This window comes from Polypterus senegalus, chromosome 1 (assembly GCF_016835505.1).
Source record: "Polypterus senegalus isolate Bchr_013 chromosome 1, ASM1683550v1, whole genome shotgun sequence".
Lineage (NCBI taxonomy): Eukaryota > Metazoa > Chordata > Cladistia > Polypteriformes > Polypteridae > Polypterus > Polypterus senegalus.
In genome coordinates, this window is record NC_053154.1 from 323,710,459 (window position 1) to 323,728,747 (window position 18,289).

Genomic DNA, 18,289 nt, shown 5'->3' on the forward strand with positions numbered 1-18,289 from the left:
TGATCTACAAGTCTCCGACTTAAACTTTAAAGCCAAACAATATCTACATACTTCTGACATATCTCCTATGTCCATATATTCAATCACTTCTTGCTGTTCTGTTGTTTCACAGAGTAATCATTTCCGTTTGTTTGTGCTAATGCGATCTTTACTTTCTTTTTTTTTGATACTTTCAACTTTTGGTACTTTCATATTTTTGAACTTGCTGTGCATGTGTATCACGCCAACGTTTTTGAACGTCTTTTTTAAGTCTTTTTGACTTTCTGAACCTGATTGGATCTACGAGGTTTTCAATTCCACTTGGTCCAGGCTGATTATTACTGTCCTTATTTTTGCAATTTGCACATAGCTGCTCTTTCTTCTTCGCTTTGTCGTTGATGTGCGATCTACAGTAGAACGTATAACATTTTTAAGAGCTGGGAGCACATGAAGTGTGTCTGCCAAAAGTATTCTAACAACTGTGTAACGGTCGACCCCTTACCCGGCCGGCAGCTACACCCCCAAGACCTGTGGCCTGGATTAATTACCGAGGTTGAATCTAATAAAGCCGTACCTTTAACAAATTAAACTTTTCCCCACAATCGACGGTGTAAATAAGCACAAAAGAAAAGCAGATATGTAAACTTAAACTTAAACTGATAAACTGTATTAAATGAAACAGGAAAAAAAATAGCAAAATAAATAAATATATATATATATCCCTCCACCAAAGCCACAACGTGACAACAACCTATATGAATATAACAAACCCTCCCTTGCCCTTGTAACATATAACAAACAACACGAATAACAAAAAATGAATGAGATACGGAAATGAACGGTCGTGAACTTGAGTCCGAGTAACAATTGTCCTGAATGCAGATGACTAGTTAACCGATATGTGGAGTTTTTGTATTTCCCGGAACAAAATGGAACAGCCTTCACCATGTATCCTCGGCGCGTGGTGGATGATGAAATCCGATCCCGGGGTCTCTCGTGATGAGGGTATTGGAGTAAGTCGGGCAGAATGAAAAACAAACTGGATGGAAATGCGCAATGTGGAATACAGCAGGTACAGTTGGTTAGTGGTAGTTCAAAATGAAAGTCGGCTTCTCTCTCCCTCTCCTTCCTCTTCTCTCCTCTTTGTTCCCTCTTGATTGTTTTTATAGTCCTGTGACGGATGTAATTGATTAATTGTAAACCGGTGTTTTCCAGGTTTGGGGCTGTGGTCTTCTTCTATCATCATTCACTGACACACACAAACAGCAAATGGGACGATGGAAACAAGACGCATGTGGTACAAACACGGACAACACTATTACTACTATGTAGCCCCGCTACAACTGAGAGGTTAGATGTCCGTGATCTTGTTGTAAATTGATTGTAAGTAGGGCGTGATGTGCAAAAGTCACCGTCTCACGTGTCTTGCTTTCAAAGGTTGTAAAGTCTAGTCTCGCGGGACGTCAAAGTGTCTTTCTGAGAAGATCATGTCTCGCAGGATTATAATAGACAGAAATGTCTCAATTATATCAAAAATGAACAAATAGAGAAGGGATGACTGTAAACCCTTGGCCTGGAGATGAATCGGGGAATACAATGAATCTGTATGAATATTTATTTGTAAAAACTCTCAGTATAACGAGCAACGATCAAAGAGCCAAAAGGTGAGGAAGGAGTTGCCTAATTGAAGCAGAGTACCCAAAACACAATCCGAATAAAGTGGTCAAAAATCTATAAATCCAATGATAACAATAAGCAGAACATGAGTGAACTCCCCAACACCCAGCGCATACAAATGTAACGCCTTTAAGTGCCTGCCTCCTCACCATTTATACAGTTTAGGGTGGTCCCTATAGGAGTGATGGACACGTGGCCCTGCTTCATGGGGAAACACCCCGCAAGATAAAAGGAATTCTCACACATAGAAACTAAATAATAAGCAAAATTGACGCAAATACTTAATTATATAACAGATATAACACAATAAATATCAATGATATAATAATTTAAAGAATTAAAAAACGAACAATAAAGAAATCAAAACATTTCCCAGCTTAAACATAACACCTGAGGCATTTGCCCAATGTGCCCAGGACATAATCTGGCAATGCTGAAGATAGGAGCATGGACACTAATTGTTGTGTTTATGAGTTGTAGTTTGACATCGCGTTGGGGTTATAAAGGAGCTTGTGTGACGGTGCATGCCATTAATGGTGCTATATAAAGTAACGACTAATCTATAGGCTAGGAAGAGGCAGGTGTCGTGTTCAAACCGGGCGTACTGCAGGTCATGCCAGGCAGTAAGTTAGTGGTGGCTGGCCCGAGATCACACAAGTAAAGTGTGCTATTATGTGAATAATCATGGTGGCCTACTCTTGAATTTAAAGAACATAAAATCTGAATTGAAATGGAGGGCATACTTACACACAGATGAGTCACCGGAGGAAGATGTTTGTGATGGCAGGGAGAGAGGTGGCCCTTGTGTGTGTCTCAGTGGGCTAATTATTGAGTCGGGGTGTGAGACTTATGCGGCTTCCTGCAGGATAGAGAGGGTTAATAATACAAGTTAGGGAGCAATCAATGGAAGAGTTTGGTTAAAGACCTCCGACAGGCCTGTGCCCCTGTTAATCTTTGTAATTATCAGTGTAACATAATTTGTAATCACAACAGAAAAGCAGCCCTCAGTGCAGAGCTGTAGGGTGGGATGACTTCAGGCACTGGAGCAGAGTGCAGGTATTTTTAGAATTCAAGTCATTGATGAAGGCTCCCTGAACAAATGTCTGATAGCATGAAGATTAAATTAAGAATCAAAGACAGTCGTGCTGAAGCAGATTTTGTTATTTATAGCACCTTTCATGGCCAGTGCTACCTTTGTCTGGGATCAGCCAGCTGGTTTTTACAAGGATAGTTCGTGCATCAATCAGGTAGCCACATTGTCTCATTATTTTACAGCAGTGGCTGGAGTGGAACTTAACCCTGTAAATTAATTTCATTGATTATGGGAAGGCATTCGATAATGTGGACAGAGAGACCCTTTGGAAGGTGCTGAGACACCATGCGGTGCCAGAGAAGATCAGCAGTCTTAGCAAAAACTCTTACAAGGGGTTGACCTCCATGGTGGTCAGCCCACGGATGCTTTCCAAGTTTGGACAGGACTGAGGCAGATCTGTTTGGTGGTGATGGAGTGGGGTCACAAAAACATCCACGGTGCAGAAGCAAAATAGCAGTGGGTACTTGGGACACAACTTGATGACCTAGACTTTGAAGATGATCTGGCCCTTCTTCCTCACATCCACCAACAGCTGCAGAACGAGACTAACATCATCTATATATAATATTATATATATTGTAGATGCCACATGGGCTGGACGGGCATCCCGACCAGAAGAAAACCCGGAAGGAAGGACTGGAAAGGGTGGACGGACAGCCCAGTAAAAAGATAAAATATCACTGAGGGTCTTTTATTCCCCCAGCACACTAGATGGCAGCAGCCCAGGTTATCGGTGCCACTTGGGAAATCCATGTGGGCATGCCGGGAAATGTAGTCATGGGGTGCCACAACAGGGCGCTGCAGGGAAACAAGCTCCCTACTGTGATAATAGACTTCCGTGTGACACAGAAGTACTTTGATTAGGCAGTTGCCCAGGCACCGGAATTACCCCCCAGTCTGTAATAAAAGGGGCTGCACTCCCTTATAGAGATAGATAGATAGATACTTTATTAATCCCAAGGGGAAATTCGTATAACCCTAACCCTAAACCTAACCCTGACCCTTATCCAGGCGAGTCGGAGCTGGATGATGGAGAGGCAACACTCGACTGGAGGAGGGCAGTGTGGTGGTGAGAGAATTATTGTAGAGGGAGAGAGAGAAGGCTGACACCCTGCCCGGGGTTTTTTCCTGCCTTGCGCCCTGTGTTGGCTGGGATTGGCTCCAGCAGACCCCCGTGACCCTGTAGTTAGGATATAGCGGGTTGGATAATGGATGGGAGAGAGAGAAACCAGTGTTTTTGTGCTTGTTTAACATTTTTGGAGGTATTTATAATAAAAACCTTCCATTATTTGCACCCGGAACTGTGCTTGTGTGTTCTTGTCAGGGTTTGGCCTGGCTGATGCCCGGGTTTCCATCACAATATATATAAAATCTAACGTCTGTCTGTCTGTCTCCGCTTTTCACTAGAGAACTAATTAACGATATTTAGATCTGTTTTTTTTTCTATAATTTGCTTGAACATTCCGGTTGATTTTGCAACTTCTGTCACAGCGCTAAGTATCATAGTTTGCTTGTGGTACCGATTTATTCTTGCTAATCCGAGATAGAGGCTGCAGGCCGAGGGGAGGGGGAGGCGTGACGTCAGGAGTGGGGAGCCGCTCGGGGCCATCCTCACTCACACGCCAGCCATTGGAGCGTACCTTGCCTCTGCTTAGCTAGTGAACGAGAGAACTACTTAACGGATTTAGATCAGATTTTTTTTTCTATAATTTGCTTGAACATTCCGGTTGATTTTTGTGTCTTCTCTCATCGCACTAAGTATCATAGATCGCTTGCGGTACCAATTTATTTGCACGAATCCGAGAGAGCGACTGTGGGCCGAGGGGGCCTCCTCACTCACGTGCCGGTCTATGGTTGAATTGGTCTGCCTCTGGCCATGTTTTGGAGTGGACCTTGCCTTCTCTTAGCTAACAGTACCTGTTTGTTTGTTTGTTGATTTTTAAAGTTTGTCCTGTTTCATTACTACGCTGGCGGAGCGGCGGAGGACAGCTAGTTACAGATAATTCAGCCTGACTGGGCCTCAGTATCCACAGAGAGAAGGGTGAGGTCCTCAAAGTAAATGCTGCCATTACAACCTCCATCATGCTGGAAGGTGGAGAGCTGTACCTACCTTACCAATGTTGTTGACAGATCCCGAAATCAGAATCTGATTCAGCTAAGGAAGGTTTGGGGCTCCAGGGTCCCGTCTATGGCGATTAAGATCAGGCTCTTTAGTACCAATACGAAGTCAGTCCTACTCTACAGAGTGGAGATACGGAGCACTTCTGTTACCATCACTAATAAAACCTAGAGCTTTGTCAACACTTGTCTGAGAAGCGTCTTCCAGTTATGATGGCCTGATATCAGTGGCAATCAAGAACTTTGGCAGTGAACAAGACAAGAGCCAGTGAAGGAAGGAAGGGTGGCTGGATAAACCCCCTTCTAGCATCAATAGACTAGACTTTACATGGAACCCCCAGAGAAAGTGGAAAAGATGTGGAGGAAGAAACTCTTGGTAACCTGACATGGAGGCAGATGCTAAGAGGATGGGGTACACCTGGGGGCAGCTGTAATGACTGGCTCAGGACCAAGATGTCTGCAGAACTCTGGTTAGCTGCCTATGCCGCAAAAAGAAGGGATGATAAGGGCAGAAAGAGAAAGATGGAGAGGTGGGTCTGCCTTTCTCAGCATAGTAACCTGAGGTGTTTGTTTGGGGTAACAGAGCGAGCAAGGGGGTGCCACTGTAATTTGGGGTCTGGGTCAATTTTTCACTAAGCTGTCATATGTGGTGTAGTGGCACAGAGAACAACCTTTAATCTACTAAATTCAGTCCCCAGCTCTGACAGTCTGTGTGACCCCGAGCAGGCCACTTAGCAGGCCAGTGCTGAACTTAAGGACAATTTGAGCAAGAATGGGCCCACACAGCCCAACCTAAGTTAGGTTTTACAAAATGTCATTCAATGTGATGTTTCATTGCACTGCATCCTGAGGCATGGTAGGACTATCTACTTGACATGTGGGCCTATAAGTGTTCTGACCGATTTCAAATAAAGCAGAATCAGGATAACAGAATAACAACATAAGAAGAAACTTTACTCAAAGTCCAAAAACAAGTCAGGGTCTGTAGCCACAAGACACGAAACTGGTTGCCAGAGCCTAAAACTGGTCAGGTCAGGTTTGGGAGCATGCACTGGTACAGCATGTCGTTGCACCCACCATATGGTGAAACAGCTCAGGGTCCTGGTTGGCAACCCCCCAGGCAGACACACGGGCAAGTCCCACCCTCCAGAAATGACTCTCTATCTGCCGCAGCCGGGTGTTACGTGGGCAACCCCTTGGCCTGGTCCTCAACAGTGAGAGGATCACCCTCAGGGAATCACACCACATGGCTGTAGTGCCGTAACTGACGCTCCCTCACAATACAGGTCATGTGCCTCATTCGGGACTCCATGAACAACACAAAGTCAAACCAACGGTACCCAAGGATTCTCTGATTAGACACAGCACTGAAGGGGTCCAGTCTTCATCTCAGGTCAGTGAATAGCGTCCATGTCTCGCAAACAGGAAGCATCAAGACTCTAAAGACTTGGACCTTCGTCCTTTTTGCAGAGATATCAGAAGTGCCATTTACCCCTTTCCAGCGACCTCATGACCCCCCATGCTCTCCCAGTCCCTCTACTGACTTCATAGGAAGAATGAATTAATGTCACTGCTGAGGTAAGTAAACTTCTCGATGAGGTCGACACTCTCTCCGCAGACAGACACACTGCTGATGGCCGTGCACAACAGGTCATTAAAGGCCTGGCTCTTGGTTTTTATCAGGACACTCACAAGCCCAGACACTCGGACTCCTCGCTCAGTCTCTTGAGATGCCCAATCATGAATCTCTTGGGATTTAGAAACTTGGGCACACAACATAGTGCCATGCTGACTTTAATAGCTCTGGCACATTAACATCATCTGATGTCTGGCTGTCAGAAAGTGGCGAGAAGAGTCGTCACCAATATAAGCAAATTGTGAAGTGGTGCTGCTGTATCCCAAAATTGAGATCAAAATTGGGCCATGAAAACTCAACAAAGATTACCGAAAAATGAAGACAAAATACTAAATATACTTCCAGATGCTAAAAACTATTAAAAATAATGTCAATAAGATTCAGAAACACACATAGAATTACACAACAGAAGCCTTTTATACTTTGTTCACATTACCTTTTCCCTCCCGAATGGAACCCCCGGAAACATCTTGTGGGGCTTTGACGTCATAGTCCTCCTCTTTCCAAGACTAAATTCCAAGGTTTTCCATCAACCTCCATTGTGACCAAGCTGAACATCACTGGCCAGGATTGTGTCAGTGAAGTGGGGGTCTCTGTCAACTTTTTTTTTTTTCTTTCTCTAACTTGGTCTAACAGAGAGTCTGCACAGCAGCAATTTCCAGTCATTGTGAACCACCAGACGTGGCCTTTCCCGAGGCGTCCGCGTGCGATGATGTCAGAAGGAGTGAAGCTGTTAGGACCGCACTGCAGTGGATCGGTGAGCCGTTGACGGAACTGCTGAAGGACCATCAGCCGGATGAGCAGGACAGACTGGATGAGTTGTTAAGGTACTTCACATGCCCATTTGGGTCTCCGATAACATTGTCCACTGTATTATGTTAACTTACATTCATTGATTTTGTTTTCTGAATGTTTTCCCTTACACTTGACCATTTGTATTAGAGTTTGGAAATATAATATTCACATTTTTTGCTCTTAAGTCTTATTCTTTTTAAATTTCATTATAATTTGAAATGCCCGCACTGCCATCTTGGTTTTAATGGTTGCCACCATTTTCAGTAATGGTTGCTATGATGCAACCCACCATTGCCGGGGGCCATAGCTGTACCACATGACGTCATCTGTCCACCTGTTTTGGATGGGCGTTGTGTGTTCTTTTTGTCCAAGTTTGTGGATACATTCACTCCTATTTCTTTAATTTCTCGGTTACAGACTCTTAGATCCGATTTTTTTTTTTACTTGGACTTTAGAATCTTGTTTTGGCTGTGGTTTGTGAAACCTTTGGAAATAACCGTATTTATGTATAAATACCACATGCACTCCAGAAGAGAAGCTAAGCATGTTTGGGCCCGGCCAGTCCTTGGATGAGAGAGCATGTAGATCAGGGGTCTCCAACACCAGTCCTGGGGCCTCATGTATAAACGGTGCGTATGCACAGAAATATTGCGTAAGAACGTTTCCACGTTCAAATCGCGATGTATAAAACCTAAACTTGGCGTAAAGCCACGGATATTTCCACGGTAGCTCATACCCTGTCGTACGCAAGTTCTGCGCTCGGTTTTGCAGACTGGCGGCACCCAGCGTCAAAGCAGTGCTACTGTTCCTGTGTGGATTCCCTTTCTCTTTTAGAGCCACATTCCTGACGCGGCTTTATAAATACACTGAAAAAAACTGCATGTTGTTTATTAGTTTAATGCATCTGATTGTAATTAACTTGTAATAATATAATGGTGCACAGAATGGTCAAACTATTCTAAATACCATATCTGCTTTAGTGTTGTTACTCTCACTGCACCTTCTTCTTCTTCTTTCAGCTGCTCCCGTTAGGAGTTGCCACATCGGATCATCTTTTTCCATATTACTCTCACTGCACCACTCGGAGTATTTATATCACTGTATCTGAGTGGGGAATCACAGCTCTACAGCAGCTGATCAGAAAGAGAATTATCGGTATACAGCATCAAGCACACGCTGCCTCAGCCATGCTGTCTATTTGAACTGCTCTCATACGACAAACGCTTCAGAGCCTTTCCTGTACGGACCTTGCGGTTCACAAACAGTTTCATCACAAGAACTCTAAACGCACTCAATCAGTCCATCAAGTGCTCCTTGTAGATCTGTTGGTACGTATTAGTACAATCACCTCACTGTGAACTTGCGATACAGTTAAAGTATTGCACAACCTGAGCCACTTTATAAAGGGCGTATTTACATATGATGAAGATATCATTTTTAAGATGAAATGCAGCAAAATAAAACTTTAACTTAATTTAAATAATCTATATTGTTAATAAATAGACATATGAGGACACGGTGCCGCTGCACTAGCGAGATGCTGGCACTCCGTTCACGTATTGTTCCTGCCTCGCGCTGTATTCTTGCTGGGACTGGCGTGACCCTGGAAGGATAGATGGATAGAATAATTAAACACGTACTATGAAGATATTTCAGTGTTCCTTAAAAGTTTTGAAGGATCGGCATTCTAAGCTTACAGATGGCTTAACGCCTATTACAGAGCAGATTGTGTTGTGTTTGGGTATTTGGAGAAAGAAAAATAAGGACAGGAATTGGAGGTTAGTAAGTTTGAAAGAGACAGTACTGCTACAATAAAGTATTTTATTAAAGGTTGCGCACGGCGCAGCAAGCATCTTGCATGAGAAATGAGCAATCACTGCATCACTGTGTTCCCATGTTTAATAACATGCTTTACCTCCTATCATCATGAAAATTATATCACGTATACATCTCAGTATTTTAATTATTCAGAGAGCTGTAATATCACGAATGTAATGGATTCTGTGTCCTGTTGGAGAAAGAGAAATCCCGGAAGCATGTAGTGATTCACACACATAGAGCACATAGAAGATCAAATACAAAACAAAACATTTAACGTGCTACTTTAGTTACGATGGGATTTGAGAAACTGGTTAATTAAACAATTTTAAGATAAAGTTTATAATGTTCTACTTTAATGACAAAATAAACTACATGATTAAAGTGGAAATTTCAAGATTAAAGTTGATATTTCATGCTTTTTCCCACTGTGTGCCCATTTTTTTTTCCTCTGTACCCTAATAAGCTTTCATATGACACTCAGACGGTTGGCTACGACTCACCTTTTCATGGCGACATTGATATCTGACATCTTCTTTTTTATTTCGGCCACTGTGCGACTTTGTGAACTTGAGCTTTCGAGTTTCTCCGACGCTCTATGTCACTCGATAAACTTCCTTTTGTTGTTTATACCACTGTTTAAACCAACAAATAGTACGTTTTTCTTTGTCTCCACTTGGTATTCGCTTAAATTCTTCTCTTTCCCTCTTGCTTTTGCCATTGTCTTTTCACATAATGCTGAGCTTAAGGGCTATTTATATTGATTTACATATTCAAAGAGGCATAATTCTGGGAGGAGTTGGGGGTGAGGTAGCAGGTGCGTGCACGTGTGTTACTTTTCACATTGACCGGGATTTATGGAGCGGAAGAACGTGGAAGTTGACGAATGCATAGATTTATTCATCAGGATTTATTTGTGCATATTCACATTTCTGCTTTTGTCCGTACGCCATGTTAGAGTGTGAATTCTATGCACGGCATTATGCACGAAGCCCCAGGACTAGAGTTGGAGACCCCTGATCTATGAAAACCTTGGGTTGCTGCCGGAAGAGGTGGTGGTGAGGCCAGCAGGGGGTGCTTACCCTGTAGTCTGAATAGGGATTTCAATGCCCCCATGTAGTTAAGGGGACACTGTCCTGTAAACACGGCGCAGCCCTTTACATGAGACAAAAAACTATAAGGTCCTGACTCTCTGTGGTCATAAAAGGTCCCTTGGCATCCTTCGTAAAGAGCAGGGTGTATCCCGATGTCCTGGCTAACTTGCTCATCACAGCCTCGCCCATTCACGCCCTCTAATCATCCCCTGTCTCTAATTTGCTATCTCTCCCACCACTTCACCACCTAACAGCTCGTGTGTGGTGAGTGTATTGGTGCAAAAATGGCCACCCTTGTGTCATCCAGGTGGATGCTGCACATTAGTGGTGGTTGAAGTGGGTCCCCACTCGCTGAAAACACTGTGAGTAGTGAGAAAAGCACTACATAAATGTAAATTATTATTATTATTAAAATATTATCTGATCTTCATATAAGTTACATTAATGAATAACACAGTCAGTTTTAACTAATAACATACAAATTATTGTATTGTTGTTGTCCATATTGAATACATTTCTCTATTATAAAAAAAATCTTGGAAGGAGATGAGACGTGATTTTCTCGGAGACACACTTATACGTCCCACAAGAATGTTGGTGAGGTACACATGTACAGCAGGTTAGATATAATGGAAATACGAAAATTCAAAAGTCTCAAAAAAAGGATTGTAAAGATTGCATTAGCACAAACAAATGGAAATTATTACTCTGTGAATTAACGGAACAGCGAAAAGAGATCGAATATATTGTTCGGATTTAAACTTTAAGTCGGAGACTTGTAGATCATCTAATTTGTGTTGTTAGCGAGAATTAAATGATTCCAAAAACGCTGGCGCGGTATGAAGTCCCATGAAACGGAGACTTTTAACATGAGATTCTTTCAAGTCACGCCCTACTTACAACTATTTTCAAACAAGACCACCGCCATCTAACTTCAGTCGTAGAAATGCTTTTGGCAGACACATTTACTGTGCTCTCAGCTTTTATAAATTTTATCAGGACAATAATTTTATACGTTCTAGATGATACATCAACGACTAAGCGAGCAAGAAAGAGCATGGACAAACTTTTGAAAAAGTTGTTTTATTTATTAGAGAGAAAGAAGCGATTTTCACTCACAGGCTGTTATATGCTGCGTTGTCACGATGTAAGACCAAACACAGAATCAAAATTCTTCAAGAAAAGTTCATTCCAAATATTATATAGTTTTTACTAAAGTTTTAAAGTAAAAGTGTAAATAATGCATATGTAACAATTCCCATGAAAATAACAATCTCTTTAAATTGTATATCCCGTTAACCAAACCCGGGGTGGGCAAGCTAAGCGAGCTTCAAAACACTCACTGGTGTAGGCTGGAAAAAGTTTGTGGACCCCTAATCTGAAGACTTCAATAGAAACTAATTGGAGGCAGGAATTGATGAACCTGGAGTCCAACCAATGAGATCTGATTGGAGGTGTAGTTTAGAGCTACTCTGACTAGTTAAAAAATAGCCACAAAAATCTTAAGTTTGCTGTTCACAAGACGTATCTGCCCGATGTGAAGATTTCAATATTGTGTTTATTATTAGCTTAAATTTACTTGTGACTTAGACAAAGAGCAGATCTTGTTTTACAACCAGTTAAAGCAGAAAACTGCAGGAGATTCACATATGACTGTCTTTTTGGTTTTGGCACCCACTTAGTTTAATGATTAAGCTTCATCTTCTGGCCCACTCTGGCCTTCTGACTGCCCATTCTCACCCGGTGGCAGAATATACCGATGTTTTTAATCGTTGCTCTTGGGTGAAAGGTTCTGCCATGTTGTTCATAGCAAACGGTGCCCATAATTAGCCTCATGTCTTGGATGGTGCGTGATGTATGGCATCTACATACAGCCACTATATAAGATGGTGGCACCCATGAGATTGATTCTGATCATTGTGACTAAACCCTCAGTCTCTAGAAGGTCTTGTGAGGCCTCATTGCCTTTTCTTTTCTGTTCTCCCTTGAATTCAATGATTTCAGTCATTGCAAATAATTGTTTTTGATTGTCTGTTTAAGTCACTGCTACAGTTTCAGGGTTTGTTATTGATTTCTGGACTTCGAACTTTGTTACTTTTGAGTTGTCTCTTCTTCACGCAACATTTTCAATTTGACATATGATGTGCCTTACAGGGCCACAGTGCCTAGCAGTGACCTGACATGCATAGCAACAAGACCCCAAAAATGACGTGGCCGCTCTAAAAAAAAAAAAAAAGAAAAATGGTGTCATGTTGATTTTAGAATATCATGGTAAAATAAAAATAACAAGCCTAAAACCAAAAGAAAAATGTTCAACATGCATGACAACTCAAATAAAAAAATAATGAATTCAGAAGAAAATTAAATTTAAAACAGGAAATGAGTGGCATGTGAGGTGTGATGAGCTAGAGAAGGTCTTAACCCTTTGAGGGCTGAACGTTTTCTGAAAAGCACAAAAAGCAAAGATTTCACCCATAAATCAACATACAATATCTGTTGCTGCGTGCTGTGGCTGCTGTCGATGCCTGTTCATTTGCGTGGGGGTGGCGTGATGGCCGCGAGGAATGCACGGTGGACTGGCTGTTTTTGCGCGGCACTTGGTCGGAGGTGTTGGCTATTGCAGTGCAATGGAATCTGACTTGTACCTCATGTCATCATAAGTGGCGGTCCTCTCTGGTGAACATTGCTGTAGCCACATCAGCTATATGAACGTGTTCAGGACCGCGATCAGCTGATGCTGATTCCTCACTTTTGTTCTCAATCTCCATCTCTAGATTAATTGCATCAAAATCGGTCAAGTCAGAGTGCGATTCAGCGATAATACGCAAAGCATCATCCACCGAGTGTTTTGCTTTGCGTATTCGCTTTGGTCTCTCACCAGATGTCGATGCCATTTTAGAGGTTGTTTGCTCTATGCTGCTCATGCACGCCCAGGGACTCGAGGTCAGGTCAATAAAGTTAACATTCCTTCTAGCAAAGAGATTCAGAACTCAAACATAATGGCAAGTTTTGTTGCCAATTATCATTCTCTACTATTGAATTATGACAAAAGTCGACATCCGCCCCGAAAGAGTTAATGGCAAAGTCAGGGATGTTTGCAGCGATGCCGTTTGACGCTGCACTTCCCATTCCCTCCAGCTGTTCCCTGCCGCCCATTCAAAAATTGACCTTGTCTCTTTGAGAGCCGTGCTTGGGACCCTTAATAACTGACCAGCGAGAAAGGAACAGCATGACAAAAGACGCCCGAGTGCTCCAGAATGGTCGCTGGATGGTAATGTTCATGTGACAGTGCTTTGTTGTTTTAGGGTGAACCTTTCATACCCTTCATTACATACCCTTTAGAGAATGCGCTAAGTCCCACACTCTTCCCACACTGCCAGGTACTGTACTTCAGGACGTCCTCCTTCCTTTATGCCTGTAACCCCAGGCAGAGTAAAAGACGGGCTGGAGAGAAAGGTGTACATTTATTCATACATTATAAACAATGTTTTAATCTTCTTCAAATATCATAATAAGTGCCATAAACAAAAGCAAATCGAATGTGGGCTTGTAAACTACACAACCTGATAGTGCTAGACGTGACGTTTTAGGTGGTGCGTGAACTTGTAGCTACTGTGAACGCGGCCCAGACACAGACAGGCAGACATGTTGCAATTCCACCACCACACGTTTATTTACACTATATATAATATTTACAAGTCCAAAAGTGCACACACACAAACCCCAACACAGTCCTGGCCACACAATGCCTTCTCTTCGGGCCACCTCCACTCTCCTCTCTTGCTTCTTCCTGCTTCCACCCGACTCCAGCCTCGAAGGAAGGGAGACGGCCCCTTTTATATCATCCCGGATGAGCTCCAGATGTTTCCCGGCATTCCTCCCTGGACTCCCGGCTGTTCTCCCGGAAGCTCTTCGGGTGTCCCTTCTGTTCTCCTGGTGTGGCGGAAGTGCTAAGGTCCAGGATCCCCAAGGCATTGGGGCGCCCCCTGGCGGTGACCACGGGTCCCTACAGGGTTGGGCCCCAAAGTAACCAGGATGGCAGTCCCCATGTGATCCAGGGCGGGCGTAGACCCTCTTCCGGTCCCTCAAGGCGTCCCGGCCGGGTCGTTGCCCCTGGCATCCCTGACACTACTCTTGATTTTCTTCTTAGGGCAGGCAGACATATGGCTGCCTGGAGTGAGACTTGGTCTTCTCCTCCATGGATGGAAAAAAACAGCTGGGAAAAGAAACTGAATTGGTTACCCCTGTCTTTACCTTCCTTGATTTGCCTCCCAGACCAATCGGATAAGCCATCTCTCTACTTCATACCAATCCTGCACAGGCACAACTCCAGTCCCTCAATCCCACCCCGGTTTAGCCATGTTCACTTTCTGCTTGTATTCCCCCAGGCTAGCTGGACAGTAAGTTCCTGCTTTGGATTTTCAGCGAGGTGCTACCTTCATGCAAAGGCCTTGTCTGATAATTGTACTGACTTAAACATTTATACTGTTAAATATTAATAATGAGTATTAACAGCCTACACTAAGGGGCCACTTTATTAGGTACACCTTGCTAGTGCCGGGTTGGACCCCCTTTTTACCTTCAGAACTGCCGTAATTCTTCATAGCATAGATTCAACAAGGTGCTGGAAACATTCCTCAGGGATTCTGGTAAATATTAACAGGATAGCACCATGCACTTGTTGCAGATTTGTTGGTTGCACATCCATGATGCAAATCTCTCTCTCCACCAAATCCCAAAGGTGCTGAACTGGTTTGAGATCTGGTGACTGTGGACGGCATTTGAGTCCAGCGAACTCATCGTTGTGCTCAAGAGTCCAGTTTGAAATGATCTGAGCTTTGTGACATGGCGCATTATCTTGCTGGTCGTTATCAGAAGATGGGGACACTGCGGACATAAAGGGATGGACATGGTCAGCAACAATACTCAGGCAGGCTGTGGCATTTAAACAATACTCAGTTGGTACCACAGGGGCCAAAAGTGTGCCAAGAAAATATCACAGAAACCATCACACCACCAGTTTGAACTGTTGATACAAGGCAGGATGGAACCTTGCTTTCATGTTGTTGATGCCAAATTCTGACCCCAACATCTGAATATCACAGCAGAAATCGAGACTCATCAGACCAGGCAACATTTTTGCAGTCTTCTATTGTCCAATTTTGGTGAATTTTGTGAATTGTCGACTCAGTTGCCTGTTCTTAGTTGAGTGGCACCCGCTGTGGTGTCCTGCTGCCGTAGCCCACCTGCTTCAAGGTCCGATGTGTTGCGAGTTCGGAGCTGCTCTTCTGCACACCTTGGTTGTGACAAGCGCTTATTTGAGTTCCTGTTGCCTTTCTATCAGCTCAGACCAGTCTGGCCATTCTCCTCTGACATCAATAAGGCATTTTCATCCAGAGAACTGCTGCTCACTGATATTTTCCCTTTTTCTGACCATTCTCTGTAAACCCTGAGATGGTTTTGTGTGAAACTCCCAGTAGATCAGCAGTTTCTGATCAGCCTATCTGGCACCAACAACCATGACACCTTTCTTCCCCATTCTGATGCTCAGTTTGAACTTTAGCAGGTCGTCTTCACAGTGTTGCTGCCATGTGATTGGCTAATTAGATATTGGCATTAACTAGCCCTTTTTGGCAAGTCTGTTGCCTAATTTTTGGTCTTTTTGCTAGTTTTTTTCTTCTTTTGTTAAACTCAAATCAAATATTCTGTATTGGGATTGTCTCTCATGCCAGAGGTTTGACAGTTCCTCTCCCCTGAGGGACTTTTTTTAATATATTTTGGGGCCCTTAAAATATTTTTGAATTCTAAAGCCAGCTCTCCATTTTGGGACTGTGCAGGCCGAATACTATCTATGGAGTTTGGGGTCAGGCTTCCTGAAGTGAGGCCTATTTTTAAGCAGACTAATGAAGGTCCTGGCCTGACTTGTGAATCTTTAGAGGTTTCCTACCCTTATCACTATTTAGGGTTCTGCTTGTCACAAGACTCTCTCATTTTATCTCCAAATTAATCAAAATGTTCGTAAAATATTTTAACCGCTACTTGGAAAGGTTCAAGTTGACTGCATTTACTGTTTCCTTTTTCATGTGTTTTATTTGTAAGTGCATTTCTTATGTTTGACTTTTACATTTTTATTGACTCCTTTCTGGCTTTTCCAAGCTGCATGTGATGTACAGCAGATTAATAAAATTGAACAGAAATGAAGACCAACTGCTGACCAACAAGAAATGAATTCTGAGAAAGATGACGCAAGATTCTTATTCAACAAAAAAGTAGACACTTCAGCACAAACGCCATCAATTCATGCTCTGCCCACCGCCAGTTAATCGCTGGTTAGTCTGTGTGCAAGGCAGCAACCCCCGAGAGTGGGGGTCCCAGCAGGCCAGTCTGTAGTTAACCGATCATGTGACCTGCATGTCTTTGGGATGCCGTATACAGCCGAAGCAGCCAAACCAAAGCAGATATCAGGAGAACATGAAGGCTTCCCAAACACAGCTGAATTTGAGTGAAGGGATGTTCTGGCCAGACTCGATGTGGCGACTCTGTGACAACACTTGTGGTCATCGCAGTGAAAAGAAAGCCTGAGCAGCATTGGAGGCTGCGCAATAAAGAGATGTCATCTCGCAGCACGTGCCTGGAGGCTTTGTCCTGTGCATGTGGCTCCTGAATGCTGTGGCTGTGCAGTTAACTGAGCGATGGTTCACATGGCACAAAATCACCTGAACATCTTAAAGAATGACAGGCTGTGGTGAATGGAGAACATGTCATTGTCAGTGACTCTGAATTGAACTTGGTGAAAGGGATTGTGGGTGTGAGCCCTGCAGTGGCCTGCACCCTGATTGTAGTCATTTGGCCTGCCTTACAGCTGATGTTGCCAGGATTGGTTTGGGCCCACCGGGACCCTGAATTGTATATGCATATACAGTGGATTTGGAAATTATTCTTTCACTTTTTACACATTGTGTTGCCTCCCTGTGCTGAAATCATTGTGGTTACTTTTTCCCTCATTAAGAAATTAACTTATTTATTTAGAAAGCTTCAGTCATATAGTGCCTTTTACTATGTGTGTGTCTGTCTGTCTGTTAAATCGTGCCTTTCACTATCTATAGGGTGATCCAGATCTAATTGTGCAATTTTCATTACGCTATAACGTACTAAGTTTATTACATAGAGAATTCCCAAAAAAATATTTTTGTTGGTGATAGATGACAGAACCTGCCATGCATTCCAAAATGGCGGGGAGATGGTTGTCAGTCAAACAGCAGGTGCGATGTGTTCGCCTTTTCATAATTGCATAATTAGATCTCGACCACCCTCTATCTATCTATCTATCTATTTATATACAGTGCATCCAGAAAGTATTCACAGCGCATCACTTTTTCCACATTTTGGAGGTTTTTGCAAATTTATTAAAAATAAAAAATTGAGAAAACACATGTACATAAGTATTCACAGCCTTTGCCATGAAGCTCCAGATTGAGCTCAGGTGCATCCTGTTTCCCCTGATCATCCTTGAGATGTTTCTGCAGCTTAATTGGAGTCCACCTGTGGTAAATTCAGTTGAATGGACATGATTTAGAACGGCACACACCTGTCTATAGAAGGTCTCACACTTGACAGTTCATGTCAGAGCACAAACCAAGCATGAAGTCAAAGGAATTGTCTGTAGACCTCCGAGACAGGATTGTCTCGAGGCACAAATCTGGGGAAGGTTACAGAAAAATTTCTGCTGCTTTGAAGGTCCCAATGAGCACAGTGGCCTTCATCATTCATAAGTGGAAGAAGTTCAAAACCACCAGGACTCTTCCTAGAGCTGGCCGGCCATCAAAACTGAGTGATTGGGGAAGAAGGGCCTTAGTCATGGAGGTGACCAAGAACCCGATTGTCGCTCTGTCAGAGCTCCAGAGGTCCTCTGTGGAGAGAGGAGAACCTTCCAGAAGGACAACCATCTCTGCAGCAATCAACCAATCAGGCCTGTATGGTAGAGTGGCCAGACAGAAGCCACTCCTTAGTAAAAGGCACATGGCAGCCCGCCTGGAGTTTGGCAAAAGGCACCTGAAGGACTCTCAGACCATGAGAAAC

At 43.3% G+C, this 18,289-nt stretch overlaps 1 protein-coding gene across 3 annotated transcripts in view; it reads left to right on the forward strand.

Moving 5' to 3' along the window:
* Positions 1–18,289, forward strand: part of eno4 (enolase 4) — a 76,550-nt gene that overhangs the window by 6,772 nt on the left and 51,489 nt on the right. For all 3 annotated transcript variants that reach the window (XM_039737226.1, XM_039737234.1, XM_039737242.1), the window contains exon 3: positions 7,140–7,330. In XM_039737226.1, coding sequence (XP_039593160.1) covers positions 7,140–7,330 — 191 coding nt within the window. The remainder of the gene's footprint in view (positions 1–7,139; positions 7,331–18,289) is intronic.